At 44.7% G+C, this 27,495-nt stretch overlaps 1 protein-coding gene across 2 annotated transcripts in view; it reads right to left on the reverse strand.

Annotated features, from left to right (window-relative positions):
- The window catches only part of tkfc (triokinase/FMN cyclase), an 88,502-nt gene that overhangs the window by 8,662 nt on the left and 52,345 nt on the right, over positions 1 to 27,495 (reverse strand). For both annotated transcript variants that reach the window (XM_067993728.1, XM_067993727.1), the window contains 4 exons: positions 20,608 to 20,727; positions 11,419 to 11,556; positions 9,740 to 9,846; positions 6,628 to 6,731 (listed from right to left, as the gene is read on the reverse strand). In XM_067993728.1, coding sequence (XP_067849829.1) covers positions 6,628 to 6,731; positions 9,740 to 9,846; positions 11,419 to 11,556; positions 20,608 to 20,727 — 469 coding nt within the window. The remainder of the gene's footprint in view (positions 1 to 6,627; positions 6,732 to 9,739; positions 9,847 to 11,418; positions 11,557 to 20,607; positions 20,728 to 27,495) is intronic.

Raw genomic sequence — 27,495 nt, forward strand, 5'->3', positions numbered from 1 at the left:
GGAGAATTCTAGTATCAGAGTTTGTAGAGGTCTGGCATCAGGCGGTGTTTGGAGAATTCTGGAGTTTGAGTTCTGGGACAGATATCAGCCTACCCTGTCATAATGACTCTTGGTGTGGGACTCACCTACCTCTGTTCAGGACAATGGGGACGTAACTTTTGTCGAGAAATCAAATTGTTGCAGTAAAATATGCTCTTGGACTCAATGCAACATGTTTTACACGGAGGCCCCTTGAATTTCATAGGAACATGAAAAATAGGAGCAGGAGTAGGCCATTCGGCCCTTTGAGCCTACTCGCCATTCAATATGATCATGGCTGATCCTCAAACTCAATAACATATTCCCGCTCTCTCCCCATACCCCTTGATGCCTTTTGTGTCTAGAAATCTATCTGGCTCCTTCTTAAATTTATTCAGTGACTTGGCCTCCACAGCATCCTGTGGTAGAGAATTCCACAGGTTCACCAGCCTCTGAGTGAAGAAATTTCTCCTCATCTTAGTCCTAAATGTCCTACCATGTATCTTGAGTGTGTGACCCCTCGTTCTGGACCCCCCAGCCAGGGGAAACATCCTCCTTGCATCCAGTCTGTCTAGCCCTGTCAGAATTTTCGATGTTTCAATGAGAACCCCTCTCATTCTTCTAAACTCGAGTGAATACAGGCCTAGTTGATCCAATCTCTCCTCATACGACAGTCCTGCCATCCCAGGAATCAGTCTGGTGAACCTTCGCTGCACTCCCTCTATGGCAAGTATATCCTTTCTTAGGTAAGGAGACCAAAACTGCACACAATACCCCAGGTGTGGTCTCACCAAGGCCCTGTATAACCGCAGTAAGACATTCTTGCTCTTGTACTCAAATCCTCTTGCAATGAAGGCCAACATACCATTTGCCTTCCTAATTGCTTGCTGCACCTGCATGTTTGCTTTCAGTGACTTGTGTACAAGGACACCCAGGTCCCTTTGTATATCAACATTTCCCAATCTATCACCATTTAAATAATACACTGCCTCTCTGTTTTTCCTTCCTAAGTGGATAACTTCACATTTATCCACATTATACTGCATCTGCCATGTATTTGCCCACTCACTCAACTTGTCTAAATCGCCTTGGAGCCTCTTTGCATCCTCCTCACAACCCACGATCCCACCTAGTTTTGTGTCATCAGCAAACTTGGAAATATTACATTTGGTTCCCTCATCCAAATCACTGATATAGACTGTGAATAGCTGGGGCCCAAACACTGATCCCTGTGGTACCCCACTAGTCACTGCCTGCCACCCCAAAAAAAGACCCATTTATTCCTACTCTCTGTTTCTTGTCTGTCAACCAATTTTCAATCCATTCCAGTATACTACCACCAATCCCATGTGCTTTAATTTTGCACAGTAATCTCTTATGTGGGACTTTATCAAAGGCCTTCTGAAAATCCAAATAAACCACATCCACTGGTTCTCCCTTTTCTATTCTACCAGTTACATCCTCAAAATACTCCAGTAGGTTTGTCAAACATGATTTCCCTTTCATAAATCCATGTTGATTTTGTCTAATCCCATTGATATTTTCTAAGTGTCCTGTTATCACATCCTTTATAATAGACTCTAGCATTTTCCCTACTACTGATGTTAGGCTAACCGGTCTATAGTTCCCTGTTTTCTCTCTCCCTCCTTCTTTAAATAGTGGGGTTACATTTGCCACCCTCCAATCTGCAGGAACTGTTCCATAATCTATAGAATTTTGGACGATGACAAGCAATGCATCCACTATTTTCATGTCTACCTCTTTTAGTACTCTGGGATCCAGATTATCAGGCCCTGGGGATTTATCGGCTTTCAGTCCCATTAATTTCTCCAGCACTATTTTTTTACTAATATTAATTTCCTTTAATTCCTCCTTCTCACTAGTCCCTTGGTTCCCTAGCATTTCTGAGAAGTTATTTGTGTCCTCTTCCATGAAGACAGAACCAAAGTATTTCTTTGATTGCTCTGCCATTTCCTTGTTCCCCATTATAAATTCTCCCGTTTCTGACTGTAAGGGGCCTACATTTGTCTTCACTAATCTTTTTCTTTTTACATACTTGTAGAAGCTTTTACAGTCCACTTTTATGTTCCTTGCAAGTTTACTCTCATACTCTATTTTTCTCCTCTTAATCAATCTCTTTGTCCTTTTTTGCTGAATTCTAAACTGCTCCCAATCCTCAGGCTTGCTACTTTTTCTAGCAACTTTATATGACTCCTCTTTGGATCTAATGCTTTCCTTAATTTCTTTTATTAGCCACGGTTGGGCCGCTTTTCCTTTTGTGTTTTTGCGCCAGAAAGGAATGTATAATTGTTGCAATTGATGCATTCGTTCCTTCAATGTTAGCCATTGCCTATCCACCGTCATGCCTTTTAATGAAGCTTCCCAATCTATCATAGCCAACTCACTCCTCATATCTTCATCGTTTCCTTTGTTTAGATTTAGGACCCTAGTTTCAGATTGGACTACTTCACGTTCCATCTTAATGAAGAATTCTATCATGTTATGGTTACTCTTCCCTAAAGGACCCCGAACAACAAGATTATTAATTAACCCTTTCTCATTGCACTATACGCAATCTAGGCTAGCCTGTTCCCTGGTTGGCTCCTCAACGTACTGGTCTAAAAAAGTGTCTCGTACACACTCCAGGGATTCATCCTCTACAGTATTATTGCTAATTTGGTTTGGCCAGTCTATACGTAGATTAAAGTCACCCAGGATTACTGCAGTACGCTTGTTACATGCGTCTCTAAATTCCTGTTTGATGCCATCCCCTACATTACCACTACTGTTTGGAGGCATATGGACAACTCCCACCAGTGTTTTCTGCCCCTTAGTGGTTCTTAACTCCACCCAGACTGATTCTACATCTTGATTTTCTGAGCCAATATCCTTTCTCACTATTGCTCTGATTTCATCCTTTACTAACAATGCCACCTCACCTCCTTTTCCTTTTTGCCTGTCCTTCCTAAATATTGAATACCCTTGGATATTCATCTCCCAGCCTTGGTCACCCTGCAGCCATGTCTCTGTAATTGCAATTATATCATATCTGTTGATATCTATTTGTGCTGTTAATTCGTCTACCTTATTACGAATGCTTCGTGCATTCAGATACAGTGCCTTTAGATTTGTCTGTTTAACATTTTTAGACATCTTAACATTTTTTTGTACTATGGCCCTATTTGTCTTATTACCATTTTTTCTTACCCGGACCCTATTTGTTAGTGCACTCTTTTGTTTGTACGCTCTGTCCCTTCTTGACACAATCTGGTTATCCTTACCCCAATCACTTTCCTGCACTGCTTCTTTGTCTTTTCTCTTTAGCATTCTAGATTTCTCTCCACCAGGACCCTCCCCGCCCCCCCTTAGTTTAAAGCCCTAGCTACCTCCCTAGTTATTCGATTTGCTAGAACTCTGGTCCCAGCATGGTTCCGTGTGTAGTCTGTCCCAACGGAACAACTCTCTCTTTCCCTAATGCTGGTGCCAGTGCCCCAGGAATCAAAATCCACTTCTCCCACACCAATTTTTGAGCCACGCATTCATCTCTCTGATCTTATTTACCCTATGCCAATTTGCTCGTGGCTCAGGTAATAATCCAGAGATTATTACCTATGTGGTTCTGCTTTTTAATTTAGTTCCTGGCTGCTCAAACTCTCTCAGCAGAACCTTTTTCTTCGTCCTACCTATGTCATTGGTACCTACGTGGACCACAACAACTGGATCCTCCCCCTCCCACTCCAATTTCTTCTCAGCCCGAAGGAGATCCTTAACCCTGGCACTTCTTCATCCTTGACAAGAAGATTTTAAAGACGACTGGAGAGACATGAAAAGTAATCAACATGACATAAGAACATAAGGAGACCTGCTCCTTCCACAGTCCATACATGAGAACCTTAATCCCCCAATCCTCTACCCAAGATCTCCATACTCTCTCAAACAGATCTATTAATATCACTATAACCATGAAATGTCCTTCTCAAAATAAAAATATATTTTTTTGATTAATTCTTGGGATCTGTGCGCCGCTGGCAAGGCCATCATTTATTGACCATTCCTTGAGAAGGTGATGGTGAGCCTTCTTCGTGAACCATTGCAGTCCGTGTGGTGAAGGTGCTCCCACACTGCTGTTAGGTGGGGAGTGCCAGGATTTTGACCCAATGACGATGAAGGAATGGCAATATATGTCCAAGACAGGATGCTGTGTGACTTGGAGGGAAGCTTAGAGGTGTTGGTGTTCCCATGCACCTGCTGCCCTTGTCCTTCTGGATGGTGGAGGTCGCAGATTTGGGAGATGCTGCCGAAGAAGCCTTGAAGAGTTGCTGCTGTGCATCTTGTAAATAGTACACAAGAATCCCATATGCCTTTTTAAGCAGCCTTTTAACCTTGTCCTGCCACCATCAAAGGCTTGTGTACGTACACCCCCAGGTCTCTCTGGTCCTGCACCCCCTTTAAAATTGTACCATTTACTTTATATTGCCTCTCCTCATTCTTCCTATCAAAATGAATCACTTCACATTTCTCTACATTAAATTTCATCTCCCATGTGTTTGCCCATTTCACCAGTCTGTCTATGTCCTCCTGAAGTCTGTTATTATCTTCCTCACTGTTTACTACATTTCTGAGTATCGTGTCATCGGCAATCTTTGAAATTATGCCCTGTCTACCCAAATCCAGATCATTAATACATGTCAAAAAGAGCAGTGGTCCCAACACTGACCCCTGGGGGACACCACTGCACACTTCCCTCCAGTATGAAAAACAACCGTTCACTACACTCTCTGCTTTCTGTCCCTTAGCCAATTTCACATCCACGCAGCCGCTGCCCTATTAATCCCATAGGCTTCAATTTTGCTAACAAGTCTATTATGTGGTACTTTATCAAAAGCCATTTGAAAGTCCACATCCACAACATTAACAGCATTACCCTCATCAACCTTCTCCGTTACTTCATCAAAGAACTCAATCAAGTTAGTCAAACACAATTCGCCTTTGACAAATCCATGCTGGCTTTCATTTATTAACCCATATTTTTTCAAGTGCCAATTAATTTTGTCCTAGATTAATGTCTCCAAAAGTTTCCCCACCACCTACGATGGGCTGATTGGCCTGTAGTTGTCAGGTTTATCCCTCGCCCCTTTCTTGAACAGGGGTGTAACATTTGCAATCCTCCAGCCCTCTGGCACCACTCCCATATCTAAGGAGGACTTTTCTACTTTGAGCATTGCCAACCTTTTAAGTATCTATTCTTTATCTATTTTTGTCCTATCCAATTTCTCTACTACCGTCTCTTTTACTGTGACTATGTGCAGTACTTTACACTTGTCCATATTATATTTTATCTGCCAATCTTCTGCCCATATACATATTTTGTCCGACTTTGTATTTTCTGCACTGCTTTATCAGAATCTATTGCTTCTCTTGGATTGGCATTATCTGCAAATTTAACTAATTTGCATTGAATTTCTGAATCTAAGTAATGATTAAATTAAAAACAATAGTGGTCCCAATACCCATTCCTGGGTCACCCCATTCAGTACTTTCCCCAGCTATTTACAATCTATATTAATTACTTAGATGAGGGGACCGAATGTAATGTATCCAAGTTTGCTGATGATACAAGGCTAGGTGGGAAAGTAAGCTGTGAGGAGGAAACAAAGGGGCTGCAAAGGGATATCGACAGGTTAAGTGAGTGGGCGAGAAGGTGGCAAACGGAATGTCATGTGGGGAAATGTGAAATTATCCACTTTTGGTAGGAAGAATAAAAAAGCAGAAATTTTTTTTAAAAGGTGAGAGACTAGTAAATGTTGGCATTCGGAGGGATTTGGGTGTTCTTGTTCACGAATCACAGAAAGCTAACATGCAGATACAGCAAGCAATTAGGAAAGCAAATGGTATGTTAGCCTTTATTGCAAGGGGGTTGGAGTATAAAAGTAAGGTGGTTTAGCTGCAATTGTGTAGGGCTTTGGTGAGACCAGACCTGGAGCACTGTGTGCTAAGGATCTCCTTACTTAAGGATGGATATACTTGCCTTAGAGGGTGTGCAACAAAGGTTCACTAAATTGATTCCTGGGATGAGAGGGTTGTCCTATGAGGGGCGACTGAATAGAATGGGTCTATATTCTCTAGAGTTTAGAAGAATGAGAGGTGATCTTATTGAAACATATAAGATTCTTAGAGGACTTGACAGGGTAGATGCTGAGTGGCTGTTTCCCATGGCAGGAAAGTCTAGAACTAGGGGTCATAGTCTCAAAATAAGGGATTGGCCATTTAGGACTGAGTTGAGGAAAAATTTCTTCACTCAGAGGGTTGTGAATCTTTGGAATTCTCCACCCCAAAGGGCTGTGGATGATCAGTCGTTGAGTATATTCAAAACTGAGATCGATAGATTTCTGGACACTAAGTGGATCAGGGGATCAAGGGATATGGGGATAGGGTGGGAAAGTGGAGTTGAGGTCAAAGATCACTCCTTCATAATGACCATCAATGCCTCACAAATGTTCTCCTTAGTCACCCTTCATATACTTTGGGATAAATACCACATATCCCTGGGTATTTATTTGTTTTGAACCCTTTTAACCTATCACAATGTCAGACTGTACACATACTGACCTTTTCAATGCTTCAATCCCAGCATCCAATGCCGCTGCCCAGGCAGAGGGATTGTTGTTATCTTTCAGATTTTGTGCTGCTGCAGTCAAGGAAATACTGTACAGCTACAATAGAAAGGGCATCTCATTATAGATGGACTGTTCCAAACTGTTGAACAATATCAGAATAGAGAAACAGTAATATCTCAACTCATTCTCACTGAGTGGAGTGGAATGACCCTCCTATTGATGTGAAATTAATACCAACTCATCAAATAATGTTAATTTTCAAGATTCATGATAAAGGAATATTCAGGGTCAATATCCAGGACTTAGTTCCAAGAACCAATTTAATCATTAGCACCTTATCCTGGCCCCAGTTCTTCAACTGAATGGAAAATCTGTCCAATTCCCTTTGTAGTGCTCAATCAGCAGTATTATCCATTTACATTTAATGCATATTGGAGAAAATCCTCACTTGTCCACACTGGGAAGTTCAACCAGAGGCAATCCTGCCCACTTCAAGGGTTCATCCAGCAGAAGGCTTGACTACATCAGCCAAGGGGAGGCTTGCCCAAGCTTGGAGATCAGCCACAAATCTATTAAGTGCCCGGAGTTTAACTGTCAGGAGGCCTGCCTGCTCCTGATTGTTCAACTGGAGGGAGGCTTGCTTCCAGCTGGGAGTTCAGCCAGCAGAGGATGGCTTGCCCGCTCCAAACAGTTCAGCCAGAGAGATGCCTTCCTATGCCTAGAGATCAACCAAGGAGCTGCCTGCCCATTCCCAGATCATAAGTTTGCCTTTTCAGAGCTTGCGTACATGTCAAACATCCATATTTGATGCGGAGAGTCAGCATTTAGGGAACACCATCTGCTTGTCTGAGGATGAAAATCAGCACGAACTTTATTCCCCTTCACTCCCCCCATCCCAATCTTGTCACTCCTGCAATATTAAGAATTCCCATCACTTGAAGCAGCAACAGGAGGCAGAGCCCAAGAGGTCAGTACAGACAGGTAAGGGAGTAACGTCATTAGCAGCACTGTGTGAGGGGGAGAATGAGACAGGAGAAAGAAGAGTTCCATAATTAACTGGAGGGACAGGAAAAGAGCTCCTGATTGAACTTGGGAGGTACGGTTAGGGAAGAGCATCAGCTTTAACTGGAAGGGACAGGAGTACTGCCAGGTTAAATTGGCGGGGGGCGGGGGGGGGGGGGAGAGGGAAAAGAGCACCAGCTATAATCAGCAGGGGGTTGGGGCAAAGAGTCAGGGAACCAGAATGGTCAATAAAAGAGAATTCAAATTCCCTAGCTGGTGTTAAGCAATGTTGACATTGGGTGCCAATCTCACTTACATAGGACCATTCCAGCTGAGTGGAAATGTTTCCTCCATCAGCTGGAGCTGAAATGAGCTGAGATCACAGAGGTATCTTTGACCAATGTTCATTGATGGAAGTTCCTGCAAAGCTCATTTTCATGTGGTTTAAAAAATCCTCAATAGATTATGTTTTTCTATATTAAAAGAAAGTACAAAAGCTTTCCCCCGCCCCATCATTTCAAGGGCCCCTGTTGACTCGCCTACCGGAGAGTTTCAAGTAGCCAGGCTGCTCCAGGCCTCTGACGATGGTGTGCCTGTCTCAGCTATGAGAAAGAGAACAACAGCAGCCCAAGTCAGACTATAATTTTTCTCTCCAAGTGAGTAAGAGTTTGGGACAATAGTCAAGAATGGGAATTGGCGTGTGGAGAATCTCATGTTTGATACCCTGGCACAATATGATGCCACATCAGTGTTGTGTCCCACTGTGTCACTTCTCAATCAGTGATATTGTTGACACCATGGCATGCAGTTATTTGTGTTTCAAAGTTCTGGATTTTTCTGGAAATTGAAATGAAGAGCCAGGATCTATGGTGCAGGAGACCAAGAGAAAAACACTTGCATTAATATAGCACCGTACCATGTTGCTCAGGAGCATCCCGATGCACTCCATATGAATTACTTCAAAGTGCAGTTACATAGACAAATGCAACAGTAGGACGGACAAACAGCAGTGAGATGAATGACCAGTTAATATGTTCTGGTAGTGAAGGTTGAGAGGGAAGAATACTGGCCAGGACACTGGGTGAACTTTCTGTCTTCTTCAAATAGTGCCATGAAACCTTTCACATCCACCTGCACAGGTAGTCAGGGCCTTGATTTAACATCTCATCTGACTGTTCCACTGCAGCTACGACAATGTGATGTCCCTGACAATGTGGAAAATTATGAAGGCATGTCCTATCCACAAAAAACAGGACAAATCTAACTTGGCACCTCCCAGACCCTTGATCTCTAAGAAAGACAAGGGTAGCAAAATAATGGGAATACCATCACATCCAAGCTCCCCTGCAAGTCACATGTCATGCTGACTTGGATATATACATAACACTGTTCCTTCACTGTCACTAGATCAAAATCCTGGAATTCTTTACCTAAGGCCATCAAGGAAACACCATCAGAACAAGGATTGTAGCGATTCATTGTCACACATATGCTGAGGAAAAATAAATAACAAAAATCTCTGACAATGCAGTACTCCTCTCAGAGGGGTGCTGGAGTCTCAGCCTGGATCATGTGCTGAAGTCTTGAAGTGGGGTTTGACCCCTTTGACTCAGGCAACAATGTCAACTGAGCCAAATTAACAAACCAAAGTTCAAAAGTGTAAAGCAAGAGATGAAGTAAATAAGGAAGTAGTGGTTAGATTACACTACGGTTAATATTTAAAAGCCTATAGATTGTAGGAGGGACGGAACACTGAGGGAGACCAGGCAGTCCAGTTTTGAGTTCCGCTAAAGGAATATGGTGCAGTAGCAGACAATATGATGATTTCAACACAATGAGGCTGCAGGAGGAAGAAGAGTGTAGTACCGTGTGTTTGTAGTTTAGAATATGCAGGGGAACTGAATACATTTTTCAGCATTACATATCTTGAACTACCAAAAGCTTGCCTGAGCTACCTGAGTTACTGACTGCCTGCAAGCAAATAAAATGAATGTCTATTGTGGCTCTTTTAGCCCAACCATTGGGTCATTCTTTGCTACTTCACTTTTCATGTCAATTTGCTCGATATGCTGGTTCGAAACAGAATCATCATTTAGACTTACCGCTCCTGATGTCCCACCCATATGGTCTCGCACCACCCTGCCTAGGCACAAAAGGAGCTGATGACCATTACCAGGAACTGCATTAGACATCAACAAGTTCTTAATGGCTGAGAATGAAAAAGTAAGATTCTCATATCAGGAAGTTTTACGAACAAGACCCCAACTCCTTAATGTAAAACAGATATATGCTACAACCCTCACTGTAACATGGTTAGACACACTCCACATCCTCATTTTAGCACTCTCTGACATACCTTATGCCCCTCACTATAACACTGATATTTACCACTCCTTCTCTCTAATTTTTCCTCATAGCTGATCCCATTTACAATTGAGATCACTCTTTTGCTCTTTTCAGTATCCTTCCAATGTTTGTCTGTCCCTTTAGAAGTGTGGCAACAAAAATAGCACACGGTATTCCAATTGAGTTCTGACCAGTGCTGCAGCAGAATCTTGGTCGACTTATAAATGATAAATTTAATGATTCGCATTACTGGCATGGAGCTTTGCCTGCTAGAATTGCACATTGGGAATTCTAGAGTAATCCATTCGAAGTAATGGATGAAAAATCCTGCGTGGCCCGCTGATCTCTCTGTCCGAATAATCGCTATGAGCTCCTAGCGGGCAAAGCTCCATGCCAGGAGCACAAGTTTGTAAAATTACTTCCATTCTCCAACAGATTACATTGGGAGGAGAGCTGGGCAATTAAGTGAATGTGTAAGAAATGGTACGTTGTACTATAGTATTAGTAAGATACATTGTTGCATTGATCAGAAATTTTCAGTTGGTAAATGTACCACCCAATATACCGAACCACACAGAAAAGGGAGGTCGCAACTTCCATTCCTGTTCTGTGCTCAGCAAGCTAAACTCAGTGGCAACATTGCAACTGGCTGGGCAGACAAAAGTAATCAGTCAAGGTTCCTGCTCCTGATCACTATCCAGTGATTCCTGCTAGAAAGTGTGTGTGTGTGCATGGATGTTGGCTGAGGATAGAATTTGAGAGGTGTGACACCCCACAGGTTGAATAAGTTTCCAGTACTTACTGTCTTGCACTCACATATAAACAGTGGTTGCTCGGATAACGTACTGAAGCCTACCCAACTCCTGTAGAACTGTGCTCAGCAAAAGGAAAAAAAAACTATGGAAAAAGAGCTGGATGAATACATGTTTGGGAATAGAATTTAGGGTATAAGGACAGAGATGATTAAATATTGTGTGGAAAATGGGATCAAAGAACTATTATAAGAAAAGGAAGTAGCCTGTAGATTAAACAGTCCAAAGTGCAGGCTGTAGGCACTCTTTAAATGGAATGGATTTAATTGCCATTTCTCATTCTCTTAGCAATTTAAAAAAATTCTGTGCTTTACAATGTTCATGGGATTGATTCAATCCAGATCACTGGATTTACCTTATTGTATCTCTGAGGGAGGGACTGAAAGATGTTCCTGTACAGAGATCTTTCTAAATGAGTCACTGAGAGACACCAATCAGTGTACAGATATCTCCCTGAGGAAGGGATTGAGACCGGTCAGTGATTTGGTGTGGTTTAAATTTAGTTGAAGATGCAGGTTGTTGATGTTTCAGTCACTCATTCCCAAATCATCCAATTAGTACTGCTAACTTTTAATCAACATTTATTCCCAAATTCCCAGAGTTGCCTTCTTTCAGTAACTGACCCTGTGCTGCCCTGACGTGTGTAATGCCACAGTCACCATCTCCTGCTTCCCTATCCAGTTCATTCAGTTCTTCCTCCATTTGAAGCAGAGTGGTGGAGATCATGTCTAAGACTGATCGCGCCTTGTCCACAAAAGGACCTGTGAAGCAGTTGAAGTTAAAGGTAAGGCATGGGCTTCAATCATTATTCACTATAACATTCTATATGTACAAATAGATAGCACTACATCTCCATGAAGAACATCTCAGTTATTAAATCATTGACTCAATACAAAACCAATCCTGAAGTCATTCATAAAGCTCGAATCAACAATGTGTGGAAGATACTTGAAAATAAGAATCGCAATCCTTGCTAATGAGACAGCTGGTCCCAGTATTCACAGCCACTTGCCACTTGAAACCAACATCCCCCTACCCTTTGCTTAATTGATTGAGTCACAGATAGTAGATAAGCAAGGGTCAAATTTACAGGCTCAGACTGTTGCTGAGTTGTGGTCCTGCAGGCTCAATTCACAGATTAGCTATGAAACAGTAGATACTTCATGAATATAAATGGCTAAACTCATCACTAGTACCACTGCAGGGCATGATGCAAGATGTTGAGTACCATTGCAAATTTTACTACCAAATTATGCATTGTTTTGGAGCAATGGTTCTCGCTCTGCAAACTGTCATGGTGCTGCAACATCCTCAGACGCATTAGCATAGGAGATCTCAGGCTTGCAGGTGGTGAGCACAGTTGGGACATCTCTAGGGAATGCTGATAATGCTGAGGCTGACAAGTCCAAGCCATCTTTAAGGCTGACTTCGACCTGCTTGGAATTGGGACAACCATCAGGAGTGGATTTAAAGAGTTGGCAGCAATGCAAGGATCTCTACTCAGAGAGATCAGTATACACCTTCAGGACCTGGCCTCCAACAGAGTGCAAAAGAACAGGAATTGGCAAGTCACTGCCAGTCTCTTGGTAGCAGTTGCCTCTGGGCAGGCGATACAAAAGACACTGAAAGCAAGTAGGGCCTCGCAACCAGAATAGGACCGACTATTAGATACAGCCGGCCTTCATAATTATAAGATGCTTCACAAAAGGCCTAATTGTAAGGCTCCATAACCGCCCCTTCCATGAGGGTGCTACTTAGGAATAGTGCTTGAGAGAGAAATTACAGCATGTTATTATGCCTGGCACAAGAAAACAGCATAGCAATACATCACATTGAATACGTACAAAGATTGCCATAATTTTTTTTATTAACCCAAAATTGAAATTATCATGCAAAACAAAAAGACTTTTGTATGATAGTGTACTGGTTAATTTAAGACAAGATATTTGACATTGAATTCTGTCCTTATGATCACTGTAAGGAAACTGTACCGAGCCTCAATGATGGCCCAAGACATTTGCCCCATTTCAAGTGCTGGCCGCAGATGCTTGATTTTCACCCTCATTCTTTTCCAGAATCCTGGCTTAATGCTGATTCACATTATAAGCATCCTTGCGCAATGTTTTGCAACATAGAACATGCCACAATTATTCTACCAACTCTTCCTGAGGAGTATTGTAAAGCACCTCAAATGGATCAAACATTGGAATCATTGCTTTAAAAGCCAAAATGTCGACTCCATTATATTTCTGCCTCATGAATATGCATCAATGTACAGCTTTATTTGAAAGGATAGAGGCTTCCGTACAAGCGTCATAAGCCACATTTGCAGCATATAATCCTGGTCTTCCATGAGCCAACCTCGCAAACTGTTTTCAACCTTGCTAAGTTTGGGAACACATGATTGCATTAAGACGTGTGCATCATGAACACTCCCTGGAAAACATACTGTATTAACTTGCATAGCTCTACTGTGATCACATATTAATTAGGCAGTAGCCCCTTTTGATAATAAAAGCAAAAGCACTACTTATACGTTCATGAATAGTTATATGAGTTCAACCAATGGTGCCTTGTAGCATAGGAATGCCACATGTCTCAAAACATTGGCTCTGATCTCAAGCTGGACTTGAACTTACGTACACAGATTCATGTCTAAAAATGGTATCTGTTACCTCTGTGATGCACTGGTCTACTGAATACTGGCTGAATATAGTGATGGCGCCATCTACAACAACAACAATTTGCATTTATATAGTGCCTTTAATGTAGTAAAACGTCCCAAGGTGTTTCACAGGAGCGTTATCAAACAAAATTTGACACTGTACCACATAAGAAGATATTGGGACATCTTAAAGGAGGAGAGAGAGGTAGAGAGGTGGAGAGGTTTAGGGAGGGAATTCCAAAGCTTAGGACCTAGGCAGCTGAGGGCACGGCTGCCAATGGTGGAGCGATTAAAATGGGGATGCGGAAGAGGCCAGAAATGGAGGAGCGTAGAGATCTCAGAGGACTGGACAAGGTCACAGAGATATGAAGGGGCGAGGCCATGGAAGGATCTGAAAACCAGGATGTGAATTTTAAAATCGAGACGTTGACGGACTGGGAGCCAATGTAGGTCAGTGAGCACGGGGATGATGGGTGAACGGAACTTGGTGCAAGTTAGGATACAGGCAGCAGAGTTTTGGATAAGCTCAAGTTTATGGAGGGTGGATGGTGGGAGGCCGGCCAGGAGTGCATTGGAGTAGTCAAGTCTAGAGGTAACAAAGGCATGGATGAGGGTTTCAGCAGCGGATGAGCTGAGGCAGGAGTGGAGACGGACAATGTTACGGAGGTGGAAGTAGCCAGACTTGGTAATGGAGCAGATATGTGGTCGGAAGCTCATTTCAGGACGCCAAGGTTGCGAACGGTCTGGTTCAGCCTCAAACAGTGGCCAGGGAGAGGGATGGACTCAGTGGCTAAGAAACGAATTCCCTAGTTGGAGGAAATTTCTGCTCATCCAGTACTGGATGTTGGACAAGCAGTGTGACAAATCAAAGACAGTGGAGGGGTCAAGAGATGTGGTAGTGATGTAGAGCTAGGTATCGTCTGCGTACATGTGGAACCTGATGTTGTGTTTTCGGATGATGTCGCCAAGAGGCACCATGTGGATGAGGAATAGGAGGGGGCCAAGACTAGATCCTTGGGGGACTCCAGAAGTAACGGTGCAGAAGCTGGAAGAGAAGCCATTGTAGGTGATTCTACGGCTACGACTGGATAGATAAGAATGAAACCAAGCGAGCGCAGTCCCACCCAGCTCGACGACGGAGGAGAGATGTTGGAGGAGGATGGTGTGGTCAACCGTATCAAAGGCTGCAGACAGGACAAGAAAGATGAGGAGGGAAAGTTTACCACGGTCACAATCTCATAGAATGTCATTTGTGACTTTGATCAGGGCCGTTTCAGTACAGTGGCAGGGGCGGAAACCTGATTGGAGGGATTCAAACATGGAGTTGCGGGAAAGGTGGGCATGGATTTGGGAGGTGACAACACGTTCAAGGACTTTGGAGAGGAAAGGGAGGTTGGAGATGGGGCAGTAGTTTGCGAGGACAGAGGAGTCAAAGGTGTTTTTTTTTGAGGAGGGGGTGATAATGGCAGATTTGAAGGAAAGGGGGACAGAACCTGAGGAGAGGGAACCATTAACAATATCAGCTAACATGGGGGCCAGGAAGGGAAGTTGGGTGGTCAGCAGTTTGGTGGGAATAGGGTCAAGGGAGCAGGAGGTGGGTCTCATGGACAAGATGAGCTCGAAGAGGGCATGAGGGGAGGGAGGAGAGAAACTAGGGAAAGATGTGAGTTCAGGGCTGGGGCAGGGGGAAAGCTTAGGGGAAGTTTGGCTTGGTGGGTTAGGGAAAGGGAGGGAGGCAGCAGAGGTAGCTGAATGGATGGGCTCAATCTTAGCAACAAAGAAGTCCATGAGCTCCTCATACTTGTTGTTGGAGGTGAGGGTGGAGGAGGTAGGAGTGAGGTTTAAGAAAACGGTTTGTAGTGAAGAGAAGCCGGAGGTTATATTTGCATTCCAGGATGATCCTGGAATAGTCAGCAGTTTTGGCAGGAGAGAGCAGATCCTGATAGTGCTTTATGTGGTCCAGCCAGATCTGGTGATAAATGGCTAAACCAGTTGTCCACCATAAACGTTCAAATCTGTGTCCCCTGAACTTAAGGGAGAAGTGATGAGAGCAATACCAGGGGAAATGACCAAGGTGAGAGTAGTGGTTTCAATGGGGACAAGGGCATCAAAGGTGGAGGTGAATGTGTGATTGAGCAGATCGGTAGCTGAAGAAATGTTGTGGTGAATGGAGGGCCAAAGGCTAGACAGTTGGGAATTTGAAAATGCCATTGTAAGTGGCTTGGGGGAGAGTTTTTTCCAGGGGCAGAGACAGAAGGAAGTGGGGTTGGGAGGGGAAAGGGGGATGTGGGTGGAGAGGGATACAAGGAAGTGATCAGAGATGGCCTTATCTGTGATTGTATTATCCATAGTGGCATAGAGGTTTAGTGTGGTGATCACTTTCACTTGTACTGCTAGTGTCTGGACTACAAAAATGGGTCGAGGAGAATACCCAATTCGTTAACTGTGTCAATGACAAGGAGCAGGCTCTGTGCACACTATTCTTCATTATGGTTTAGCCAACTGGCACGTCCGCAGTACTCTTGCTGCATTGGGTAGTAGCGCGTCCTAATGGTCCATTCTTAATACCCTTGAATCCCACAGCCCGTTCTCTCCTGTTCCTACTTTTCCTCCAATGTGTCTAGCAATGTCACACTTGATGTTGCACCCATGCTGCTGTGTGCACTGGAAGCCTTCTCTTCAGCAAGATGTTTTCTGCTGTGCTCACTACTGGAACTCATGATGTGGAGATGCCGGTGATGGACTGGGGTTGACAATTGTAAACAATTTTACAACACCAAGTTATAGTCCAGCAATTTTATTTGAAATTCACAAGCTTTCGGAGGCTTCCTCCTTCCTCAGGTGAATGTTGTGGAAATGAAATCCTCGAACCTTTCGCATTTATAAATCGCAGAACAATACTTGGTGATTACAGACAATGTTTTCAACTGCCCATTGCCAAGGCAATCAGTGTGCAGACAGACAGGTGTTACCTACAAGGTCTCCGAATATACAAACCACCAAAAAAAAAGAGAGAGAGGCAGAAACATCGAAAAGACAGCAAATGACCCGTTGTATTAAAAACAGATAACATTTGTTCGCTGGTGGGGTAACGTGTAGCGTGACATGAACCCAAGATCCCGGTTGAGGCCGTCCTCATGGGTGCGGAACTTGGCTATCAATTTCTGCTCGACGATTTTGCGTTGTCGTGTGTCTCGAAGGCCACCTTGGAGTACGCTTACCCGAAGGTCGGTGGCTGAATGTCCTTGACTGCTGAAGTGTTCCCCGACTGGGAGGGAACCCTCCTGTCTGGCGATTGTTGCGCGGTGTCCGTTCATCCGTTGTCGCAGTGTCTGCATGGTCTCGCCAATGTACCATGCTCTGGGGCATCCTTTCCTGCAACGTATGAGGTAGACAACGTTGGCCGAGTCACAGGAGTATGAACCATGCACCTGGTGGGTGGTGTCCTCTCGTGTGATGGTGGTATCTGTGTCAATGATCTGGCATGTCTTGCAGAGGTTACCGTGGCAGGGTTGTGTGGTGTCGTGGACGCTGTTCTGCTGAAAGCTAGGTAATTTGCTGCGAACGATGGTCTGTTTGAGGTTGGGTGGCTGTTTAAAGGCGAGTAGTGGAGGTGTGGGGATGGCCATAGCGAGGTGTTCGTCGTCATTGATGACATGTTGAAGGCTGCGGAGAACATGGCGTAGTTTCTCCGCTCCGGGGAAGTACTGGACGACAAATGGTACTCTGTTGGTTGCGTCCCGTGTTAGTCTCCTGAGGAGGTCTATGCAATTTTTCGCTGTAGCCCGTCGGAACTGTCGATCGATGAGTCGAGCGTCATATCCCGTTCTTACTAGGGCGTCTTTCAGCGTCTGTAGGTGTCCATCGCGTTCCTCCTCGTCTGAGCAGACCCTGTGTATTCGCAGGGCCTGTCCATAGGGGATGGCCTCTTTGACGTGGTTAGGGTGGAAGCTGGAAAAGTGGAGCATCATGAGGTTGTCTGTGGGCTTGCGGTAGAGTGAGGTGCTGAGGTGCCCGTCTTTGATGGAGATTCGTGTGTCCAAGAAAGAAACTGATTCTGAGGAGTAGTCCATGGTGAGCTTGATGGTGGGATGGAACTTGTTGATGTTATCGTGTAGTCTCTTTAGTGATTCCTCGCCGTGGGTCCATAGAAAGAAAATGTCGTCGATGTATCTGGTGTATAGTGTTGGTTGGAGGTCCTGTGCAGTGAAGAAGTCGTGCTCAAACTTGTGCATGAAAATGTTGGCGTATTGGGGTGCGAATTTGGTCCCCATGGCTGTTCCGTGTGTTTGGGTAAAGAACTGGTTATCGAAGGTGAAGACATTGTGATCCAGGATGAAGCGGATGAGTTGTAGGATGGCGTCTGGAGATTGGCTGTTGTTGGTGTTGAGTATTGATGCTGTCGCAGCGATGCCGTCATCGTGAGGGATACTGGTGTAGAGTGCCGAGACGTCCATCGTGGTGAGAAGTGTTCCTGGTTCAACTGGTCCGTGGGTACTGAGTTTTTGTAGGAAGTCTGTAGTGTCACGACAGAAGCTGGGGGTTCCCTGTACGATGGGTTTCAGGATGCCCTCGATGTATCCAGAGAGGTTCTCACACAGGGTTCCATTGCCTGATACGATAGGACATCCGGGTGTGTTGGCTTTGTGTATCTTTGGGAGGCAGTAGAAGTCTCCCACACGGGGAGTACGTGGGATGAGAGTGCATAGGATGCTTTGAAGGTCTGGATCGAAGGTCTTGATCAGTTTGTTGAGCTGGTGGGTGTGTTCTTTGGTCGGATCTGCGGGTAACCGTCTGTAGTGTTCCTGGTTGTCCAGTTGTCGGTATGCTTCTTTGCAATAGTCCGTTCTGTTCTGTATGATGATGGCTCCTCCTTTGTCCGCTGGTTTGATGACGATGTTGCGGTTGGTCTTGAGAGCGTTGATGGCGTTGCGTTGTGCTCGGGTGACATTCTGGACTGTCTTCTGAGTGCGGCTGATGAATCTGGCATTGACGCATTTCCTGACAGCTTGAGCATACATGTCCAGCTGAGGGCAGCGACCCTCCGGAGGAGTCCAGTGTGACTCTTTCCTCTTCGGTTGCTGTACCGCGGATCCCTCTGTGTGCTGTTCCGGATCGTTGATTGTCTCATTGGGTTCGCTGCTGAAATCTTGGGGTTTGTGGAAGTATTCCCGGAGCCTCATTCTCCTGATGAATTCCTCTGTGTCCGCCGCAAGACTAGTGGGGTCCATTTTGGTAGTGGGGCAGAAATTGAGCCCTCGGCTGAGAACTTCGATTTCGTCTGGTTGAAGGATGTGGTCGGACAAATTGACGATAGACTTCCCTGTGGTTGCAACCGTGGTACCAGGGGAAGCTTGGTCGATGCTGGTGGTGATGCTGAGTTTCTCAAGCTTCCTGCTCTTGGTTTTCATGTAGGTAGCGTAGTTCCGTTGCCTCGTCTGTTTGGCGGTATCTCGTAGCTGGTCTGCTGTGCCCTGAGTACAGGTTGAGAGTATGGACTCTATCTTAGTTTTGAGGTTGCGGCGTCTGCTGTAGAGTTGGTGTACGAGATGGTTGCGGAGTGTGCGAGAGGTACGACGGCAGAGTCTCTCAGCGTAATCCGTAATTATTGGAACTCAGATAGCTCCCTCTGCTGCTTTGAAGTAAGCTTTGGTTGGGAGAAATTAACTGAATCTGTGAATTAAATTAATCTTAAATACATTTGCACGTTTCCAGTTAATTTTCCATAAGCAAGAATTTAAACAAAAAAAGTTTAATGCTAAGTCTGTACTGTAACATGGACCAGTTGAGTAAATGATCAAGGCATTAGAACGAACGAAAAAATGAAAAACTAGTAACGATCATGCACTACCTCTAATGCACAGATGAAATCTGCAAAATTTTGCTAAAACTTTCAATCTGCTTGGTTTCAGTGAATGTTTGGGAAACCTGATGTATCCAGAAGGCCCTGCATTTTGACAGGCCTTCTGTTTTTTGTGAATAAAAAATTAGAGCCTGTATTAAAATTGTTGTTTTCGGGAGCACTCTTTACTGTCGCCTTGCTATGGCTCATTACTAGATCTAATATACTACAACTTTTGTGTAGTCTTTAAACATGAAATCTGCCTCAAGAAGCTTCACTGAAGAGAAACAAACAGACATCAGTAGAACAGGAGTTAGGAGAGATAAGCGAAAGTATGAACTTGTACTTGTACCGCACCTTTTCATGTCCTCAGGACCTCTTAAAGTGTTTGACAATCAATGGGTTACTTTTGAAGTGTAGTCACTGTTATCTTGAAGACAAACGTTGCAGCCAATTTGTGCACAGCAAAGTTCCATAATCAGAAATTAAGATAAATGACTGGATAATCTGTTATACTAGTGTTAGTTGAAGGAGGAATATCAAATAGGACATCAGGAGAATGCCCTATCCTTCTTCATACCTTTCACATCCACTGAACAGGCAGATGGGGCTTTGATTTAACATCTTACCCAAAAGACACAGCTTCAATAACACAGCGCAACCTCAGTAATGCACTGAAGTGTTAGCATAAATTATATGCTCAAGACCTCAACCTTCTGACTCAGAGCCAACATGAGCTTCCAAAATAAAAATCCACTGACTCCTGGAATGGGTCAGTAATTCCTTAAAACAATGAGGAGCAAATTCCATCCTTGCTTAATGGTGGAAGTTTATCCATTATTGCAGAGAAAATACAATTCACTTGTGCCGGAGACTATCATAAAGCTTGAGTAAGCATCAATGATATCTCAAAAATGTTCATTATTCATACAATATCCAAATATTACTGAAATTTAATGGAACATATAGAGCAGTAGGAATCATGGTTTTGCTTGCTCCTCACAGATTCTGCATTATTCTTGCTCCCTCACTGTCTCTTATCACTCTTCCTTTCTCTCTACCCCTCCCCAGTCATTCAATCTCTCACTGATTCCATTCACTCTTGCTCTCACAATGACTCCATTTGCTCTTGCTCTCTCACTGATTCCATTCACTCTTGCTCTCATACTAACTCTATTATCACTCTTACTGCTACTTTTTTCTTGATATTTATCTCATTACCGACACTGTCTTGAGCATGGTACAGTCTCATTTCACTCTGCAGGAACAGTTTTATATAACACAAACAATGTAAACAGACTTTACCTGACCCAGGAGGTATATCTGTGTTATCAGGTTCCAAGTAAGGGACATCCAGAGCCCTGCATTTCCGTGCAAGACTATGTTTTGATACATTGGCCCAACCGGGGGCTGAAGTACGTGAGTCTGTAAGAAAAATAAAGAGTAGAATCTTGATGTAGGGAAGAATATCTGAACAGATACGCTGGAATGATGCATCTATTCATCATTATCCATTGATATTGTAAAATTGTAAAACAATATGGTAACACAAAACTAGCTCAAAAACGTGGATTTCCCACTTCCTCGGCAATTACTTAATAAATGCACTCCATGTGGTAATAAACCACACAGATCAAGAAGGTCCCATATCTCATCTTTGGTCTCTGCTGTTGGCTGATATTAGCCAAAGTGTCACAGAGGTGCTACAAAAACAGTTTGGACCTTCGACTCCCGTTCACCTTCCAGGAACTTGCACGGGTGGAGATAACTGGTGATGAAGGATTAGGCTCAGCTATAGTACCTCCTCGCGACAGTTGAATGTCCCAAAGACACTCACTATCCAGGCTCAAACATGAAGGATGGCCACTTGGGTGAGGTTCTAGAAAGTGCCACTACTCACCAAACTATATTGCACGAGACAGTGCCCTTCAGTAGAAGAGGGGCAACAGGAGAAATTCTGTAGAAGGAATAAAGAGTACAAATGCCGGTAAGATCAAACTCTGTTCAGCTGAATATTAAATTGGCGTCTGTGAGCTCCTTTCTCATCTGGTCCATTAACTAAGGTGAAACAATCGAAATGAGAGGATAAATAAATGGATAGGAATATGGTGAGCTTTTAAAAAGGTGCAATATCCCTGTTCAGGACCTTTTGAAAGCTTTCAGTGTTGTGCGAATCAACAACTATTTATATCACCTTTCAAAGCACAGGCTGCTTAACACTTCTGCAAGAGAGAGAGGCGTTTTAGTGTTTTTCCCCCATGTTATGCTCAGATCACAATTAGATAAAATGCTCCCAGACAACAGGCAATACTGCATTATAAGGAGGCAAGTGATGGTGTGCTAGGTTCAGGGGAAGGAATCTTCCCTCTGATTTTTAGCTGCCCCCCACCCCTTCCCCAATTCAATGCATTTCTCCATCCTAAGAAAGAGAATAGGAATTCACTGTGTTTGGAATCATGGCAGTGTACTAATGCTAATACACAGAGATACACATGTGGGAAATTAGCATGTGGCATGAGGGATTGGAGAGAAAAAGTTGCAATATAGTGGATCAAGAATAACGATAGCCTTAGGCAGGAAAATGGCACTATGGGAGCAGGGGTGGATTTGAGGGAATACATTAGAGACTTGGCTCTATTTAGAATCATAGAAATTTACAACACAGGATGTCATTTGGCCCATCATGTCTGTGCCAGCCGAAAAAGAGCCACCCGCCTAATCCCACTTTCCAGCTCTTGGTCCGTAGCCCTTTAAGTTGCAGCACTTCAAGTACATAGCCGAGTACTTTTTAAATGTGATGAGGGTTTCTGCCTCTACCACCCTTTCAAGCAGTGAGTTCCAGACCCCTACCACCCTCTGGATGAAAAAAATCCTCCTCAACTCCCCTCTAATCTTTGTACAGATTACTTTAAATCTATGCTCCCTGGTTTTTGATCTCTCTGCTAAGAGAAATAGTTCCTTCTTATCCACTCTATCTAGGCCCTTCATAATTTTATAACCTCAATTAAATCTCCCCTCAGCCTCTTCTGTTCCAAAGAAAACAACCCCAGCCTATCCAGTCTTTCCTCATGGCTAAAATTCTCCAGTCCTGGCAACATACTCGTAAATCTCCTCTGTACCCTCTCTCGTGCAATCACATCTTTCCTGTAATGTGGTGACCAGAACTGTACACAGTACTCTAGCTGCGGCCTAGCTAGTGTTTTATACCATTCTAGCATAACTTCCCTGCTCTTATATTCGATGCCTCGGCTAATAAAGGAAAGTATCCCGTAGGCCTTCTTAATCACCTTATCTACCTGTTCTGCTACCTTCAGGAATCTGTGGACATGCACTCCAAGGTCCCTCTGTTCCTCTACACTTCTCAGTATCTTCCCATTTATTGTTTATTCCCTTGCCTTATATGCTATCCCCAAATGCAATACCTAACACTTCTTCAGATTGAATTCCATTTGCCACTTTTCTGCCCACCTGACCAGTCCATTGATATCTTCCTGCAGCCTACAACTTTCTTCCTCACTATCACTCGGCCAACTTTTGTATCATCTTCAAACTTCTTAATGATGCCCCCTACATTTAAGTCTAAATCATTGATATATACTACAAAAAGCAATGGACCGAGTACTGAACGCTGCGGAACCCCACCGGAAACAGCCTTCCAATCGCAAAAACACCCGTCGACCATTACCCTTTGCTGCCTGCCACTGAGCCAATTCTGGATCCAACTTACCACTTTCCCTTGGCTTTTACTTTTCTAACCAGTCTGCCATGTGGGACCTTGTCAAAAGCCTTGCTAAAATCCATGCAGACTACATCAAACACGCTCCCCTCATTGACCCTCCTTGTTACCGCCTCAAAAAATTCAACCAGGTTAGTCAGACATGACCTTCTCTTAGCAAATCCATGACTGTCCTTGAATAATCCATGCCTTTCTAAATGACGATTAATACTGTCCCTCAGAATTTTTTCCAATAATTTACCCACCACCGAGGTTAGGCTGACTGACTTGTAATTACTTGGTCTATCCCTTTCTCCCTTTTTGAACAATGGTACAACATCAGCAGTTCTCCAGTTCTATGGCACCACACCTGTAGCCAGAAAGGATTGGAAAGTGGTGGTCAGAGCCTCTGCTATTTCCTCTCTTGCTTCACTTAACAGCCTGGGATATATTTCATCCATGCCTGGTGATTTATCTACTTTCAAAGATGCTACCCCCTTAATACTTCCTCTCTCACTATGTTTATCCCTGCCAACATTTCACACTCCTCCTCCTTAACTACAATGTCTGCATCAATCCCCTCTTTTGTGAAGACAGACACAAGGGGCCCGATATGAGGAGGGAGGCGGGTTGGCAGTGGGGGTTGACTGGGCATGTGGGTAACCCGCTCAGTAAAATCGGTGGGCTCCCCACGCGATCGCAAGTAAATTGAAGCCACTTACCTTGGCTTCCGGGTTTCGCGCTGGAAAGCTGCGCAGCGGGAGGACTGCACACCCGCATCATAGGCTGTCAGCTGGAGGAACCCTATTTAAAGGGCAGTTCTCCACTGACTGATGCTGCAGAAAGGAGCCAAAATGACAGCATGCAGCAGCCCAGGGGAAAGGCTGCTCCCAGGTTTAATGATGCCTCACTCCAGGTCCTACTGGATGGGGTGAGGAGGAGGGGGAGGAAGAGGAGGAGGGGGAAGTCAGCGATCTTCTCCCTGGCGGATGGGAGGAAGTGGCCTGCCTCTGCCACCACGAAGGCCTGTCTCGAGGTGGTAGAGGAGGTCACCAGCACCACCAACATATCACGCACCTGCATACAGTGCAGGATGCTCTTCAATGACCTAAGTAGGTCAGCCGAAGTGAGTACTCTTACTCATTCCCCTACACTCCATCTGCCAAATCACCGCCCCCACCCCACTTCCTCCCATCCGCCAGGGAGAAGATCGCTGACTTCCCCCTCCTCCTCTTCCTCCCCCTCCTCCTCACCCCATCCAGTAGGACCTGGAGTGAGGCATCATTAAACCTGGGAGCAGCCTTTCCCCTGGGCTGCTGCATGCTGTCATTTTGGCTCCTTTCTGCAGCATCAGTCAGTGGAGAACTGCCCTTTAAATAGGGCTCCTCCAGCTGACAGCCTATGATGCGGGTGTGCAGTCCTCCCGCTGCGCAGCTTTCCAGCGCGAAACCCGGAAGCCAAGGTAAGTGGCTTCAATTTACTTGCGATCGCGTGGGGAGCCCACCCCACATCTCCTTCTGCACTGCCAACACTACTCTATCACATCACTCCTCACACCCACTCAAAGCTCATCCTCATCTTACCTGCACTTATTCACCTCGCCAGTACTCATCCCACCACTACCACTCAACCTAATCCTCATACAATCTCATGGCTCTATCTCATACTCACCCTCTCATGCATCTCTTTCACGATCAGCCTCACCCAACCTGCCACTACCTGAGCTGCAGCCACAGGGCATGCATCACGTATGTGTAGTAGGAAGCGTAAGGCAAACGTGTCATGAGCATGAAGGGGATGCACAAGGGTGTTTGAGGGTTTGTCATGGTTTTTACTTATATTTGATTTCTGATCAACTCATATTACATATTATATTGTCACCACTACTGCCACATCTTCGCCATTCTTGACTGGCTTGTGCAACAATGCCCTTTCCTGTGGATCACCATGAAGACCCACACCTGATGCCACCCATTATGTCACTGCAGAGTGGGTGTAGATGTATTTGCAGGGCTCTTTTGTGCAGATGACTGAGAGACGCCGGCAATGTCCCGGTGGCACCCTGGAAGGATGCGGAGGACAAGTTGTTGACGGCAGTGGTGACTTTGATAGCGACAGGTAAGAAGGTGGTGCTCGGGCCAGCCGGAAGCAGCTTGGCATCAAGGAGGCTGCAGATGTCCACGACTACATGTCGAGTGACTCTGAGCCTCCGTGTGCATTGCTCCTCAGAGAGGTCCAGGAAGCTGAGCCTCGGTCTGTAGACCCTGTGGCGAAGGTAGTGCCTTCAGCGATGCACCTCTCTCTGCAGTTGCCCTCTCTCCTGCTGTGCAGGTGGATGTGTCACAGCACTGTGTTGTGGAGCTCCACATGTCAGAGGTGGACGGTGTGGCTGGCGAGGCTAGTGATGCTGTTCGTCCTCCGAGGCGGTCATGTCTGCAGCTATGCCCCCATCCGCAAGATGTACGTTTGAGGGGGTCCGCAAGATAGGTAAATTTGTCTGCACACCGCGGGTGAGGTTGCAAGTTGGTGAATCTTTGTGTTAGGAGGAGGGTGGTGCAGGCCAAACTTTGTCCAAAGTGACAGAGTGGCCTCTTGCAATGAGTGAGGGTCTCCCCCCACCAACAATCAAATGGACCTTTGCAGCTCCCACAGGCTGGTGACTGCAACACCTCTGTTTCAACTGGGAGTGTTTCCCCCAGTACAGGAAACACGCACAGTTTGGATGAAAATCCCACCCCTCCTAAAATATCCTCCCATCAGGTCTGCTAGCGACCTGAAGTATCAAAATAATGGTTTAATTGGGATCCCACCGACTTTAATTGCCGGTGGGAGTCCCGCATGCGGGGGCTGCATGCGTATCATTGGAGAATCCGGAAGTGGGCGGGTTGGAGCCTGGCTCCGGACCCGCCCCGGGAATCCTGAATTTTCGGAGCCCCTCCGCCACGAACGCACCCGCTCGGCCATCCTAAAATCAACCCCAAAGTATTCATCAAGAACCATACCCACGTCTTGCGCCTCCACACACAGGTTACCTCTTTGGTCTCTAATAGGCCCTATTCTTTTCTTAGTTAACCACTTGTTCTTTACGTATTTATGAAACATCTTTGGGTTTTCCTTGATTTTACTTGCCAATATTTTTTCATGCCCTCTCTTTGCTTTCCTAATTTCCTTTTTAATTTCACCCCAGCACTTTCTATACTCTTCTAGGCTTTCTGCAGTACTGAGCTCTCAGTATCTGACATAAGCTTCCCTTTTTTTTGCCTTATCCCACCCTGTATGCTCATTGGCATCCTGGGGGCTCTAGATTTGGAGTCCCACCTTTTTCTTTGTGGGAACATGTTTACTCTGCACCCCTTGAATCTTCCCCTTGAATGCCTCCCACTGCTCTGACATTGATCTACCTTCAAGTATCTGTCTCGAGTCCACTTTTGCTAAATCACATCTCAGCTTTGTAAAATTGGCCGTTCCCCAATTGAGAATTTTTATTCCTGGTCTATCTTTGTCCTTTTCCATAACTACGCTAAATTTAACTGAATTATGGTCACTACTACCAAAATGCTCTCCTGCTGATACCACTTCCACCTGCCCAGTTCATTCTCCTATACTAAATACAGAATTGCCCCCTCTCTTTTTGGGCTTGCTATGTACTGGCTAAGAAAGTTCTCCTGAATGCATTTTTAAGAATTCTGCGCCCTCTATACCTTTTACACTGATTGTATCCCAGGGTAGTTGAAATCCCTTTTGTTTTTGCACTTCTCAGAAATTTGCCTACATATTTACCGTTCTATCTCCCTCTGACTGTTCGGGGGTCTATAGTACACTCCCAGCAGTGTGACTGCCCCTTTTTTGTTCTTCAGTTCAACCCATAGGGCCTCATTTGATGATTCTTCTAACATATCATCTCTTCTCATGGTGATGAGTTGTGGTAGTAGAAAAACTTGCATTTAAATAGCACTTAGCACATCTCTCAGAAATATGCCAAAGTTCCAGACATGCAATGAAGTGCTTTGAAGTGCAGTTACTGTTAAGAACATTAGAACATAAGAAATAGGAGCAGGGGTAGGCTATACTGCCTCGCGAGCCTGCTCCACCATTCGATAAGAGCATGGCTGATCTTCAACCTCAACTCCATTTTCCCGCCCAATCCCCATATCCCTTGATTCCCTTAGAGTCCAAAAATCTATCGATCTCAGTCTTGAATATACTCAACGACTCAGCCCTCTGGGGTAGAAAATTCCAAAGATTCACAACCCTCTGAGTGAAGAAATTCTTCCTTATCTCAGTCTTAAATGGCCAAACTCTTATCTTGAGACTATGCCCACTAGATATAGACTCTCCAGCCAGGAGAAACAATCTCTCAGTATCCACCCTGTCAAGCCCCCTCAGAATCTTATATGTTTCAAAGAGATCACCTCTTATTCTTCTAAACTTCAGATAGTATAGGCCCATTCTACTCAATACTATTGCAATGTAGGCAA

This window comes from Heptranchias perlo, chromosome 12, assembly GCF_035084215.1.
Source record: "Heptranchias perlo isolate sHepPer1 chromosome 12, sHepPer1.hap1, whole genome shotgun sequence".
Lineage (NCBI taxonomy): Eukaryota > Metazoa > Chordata > Chondrichthyes > Hexanchiformes > Hexanchidae > Heptranchias > Heptranchias perlo.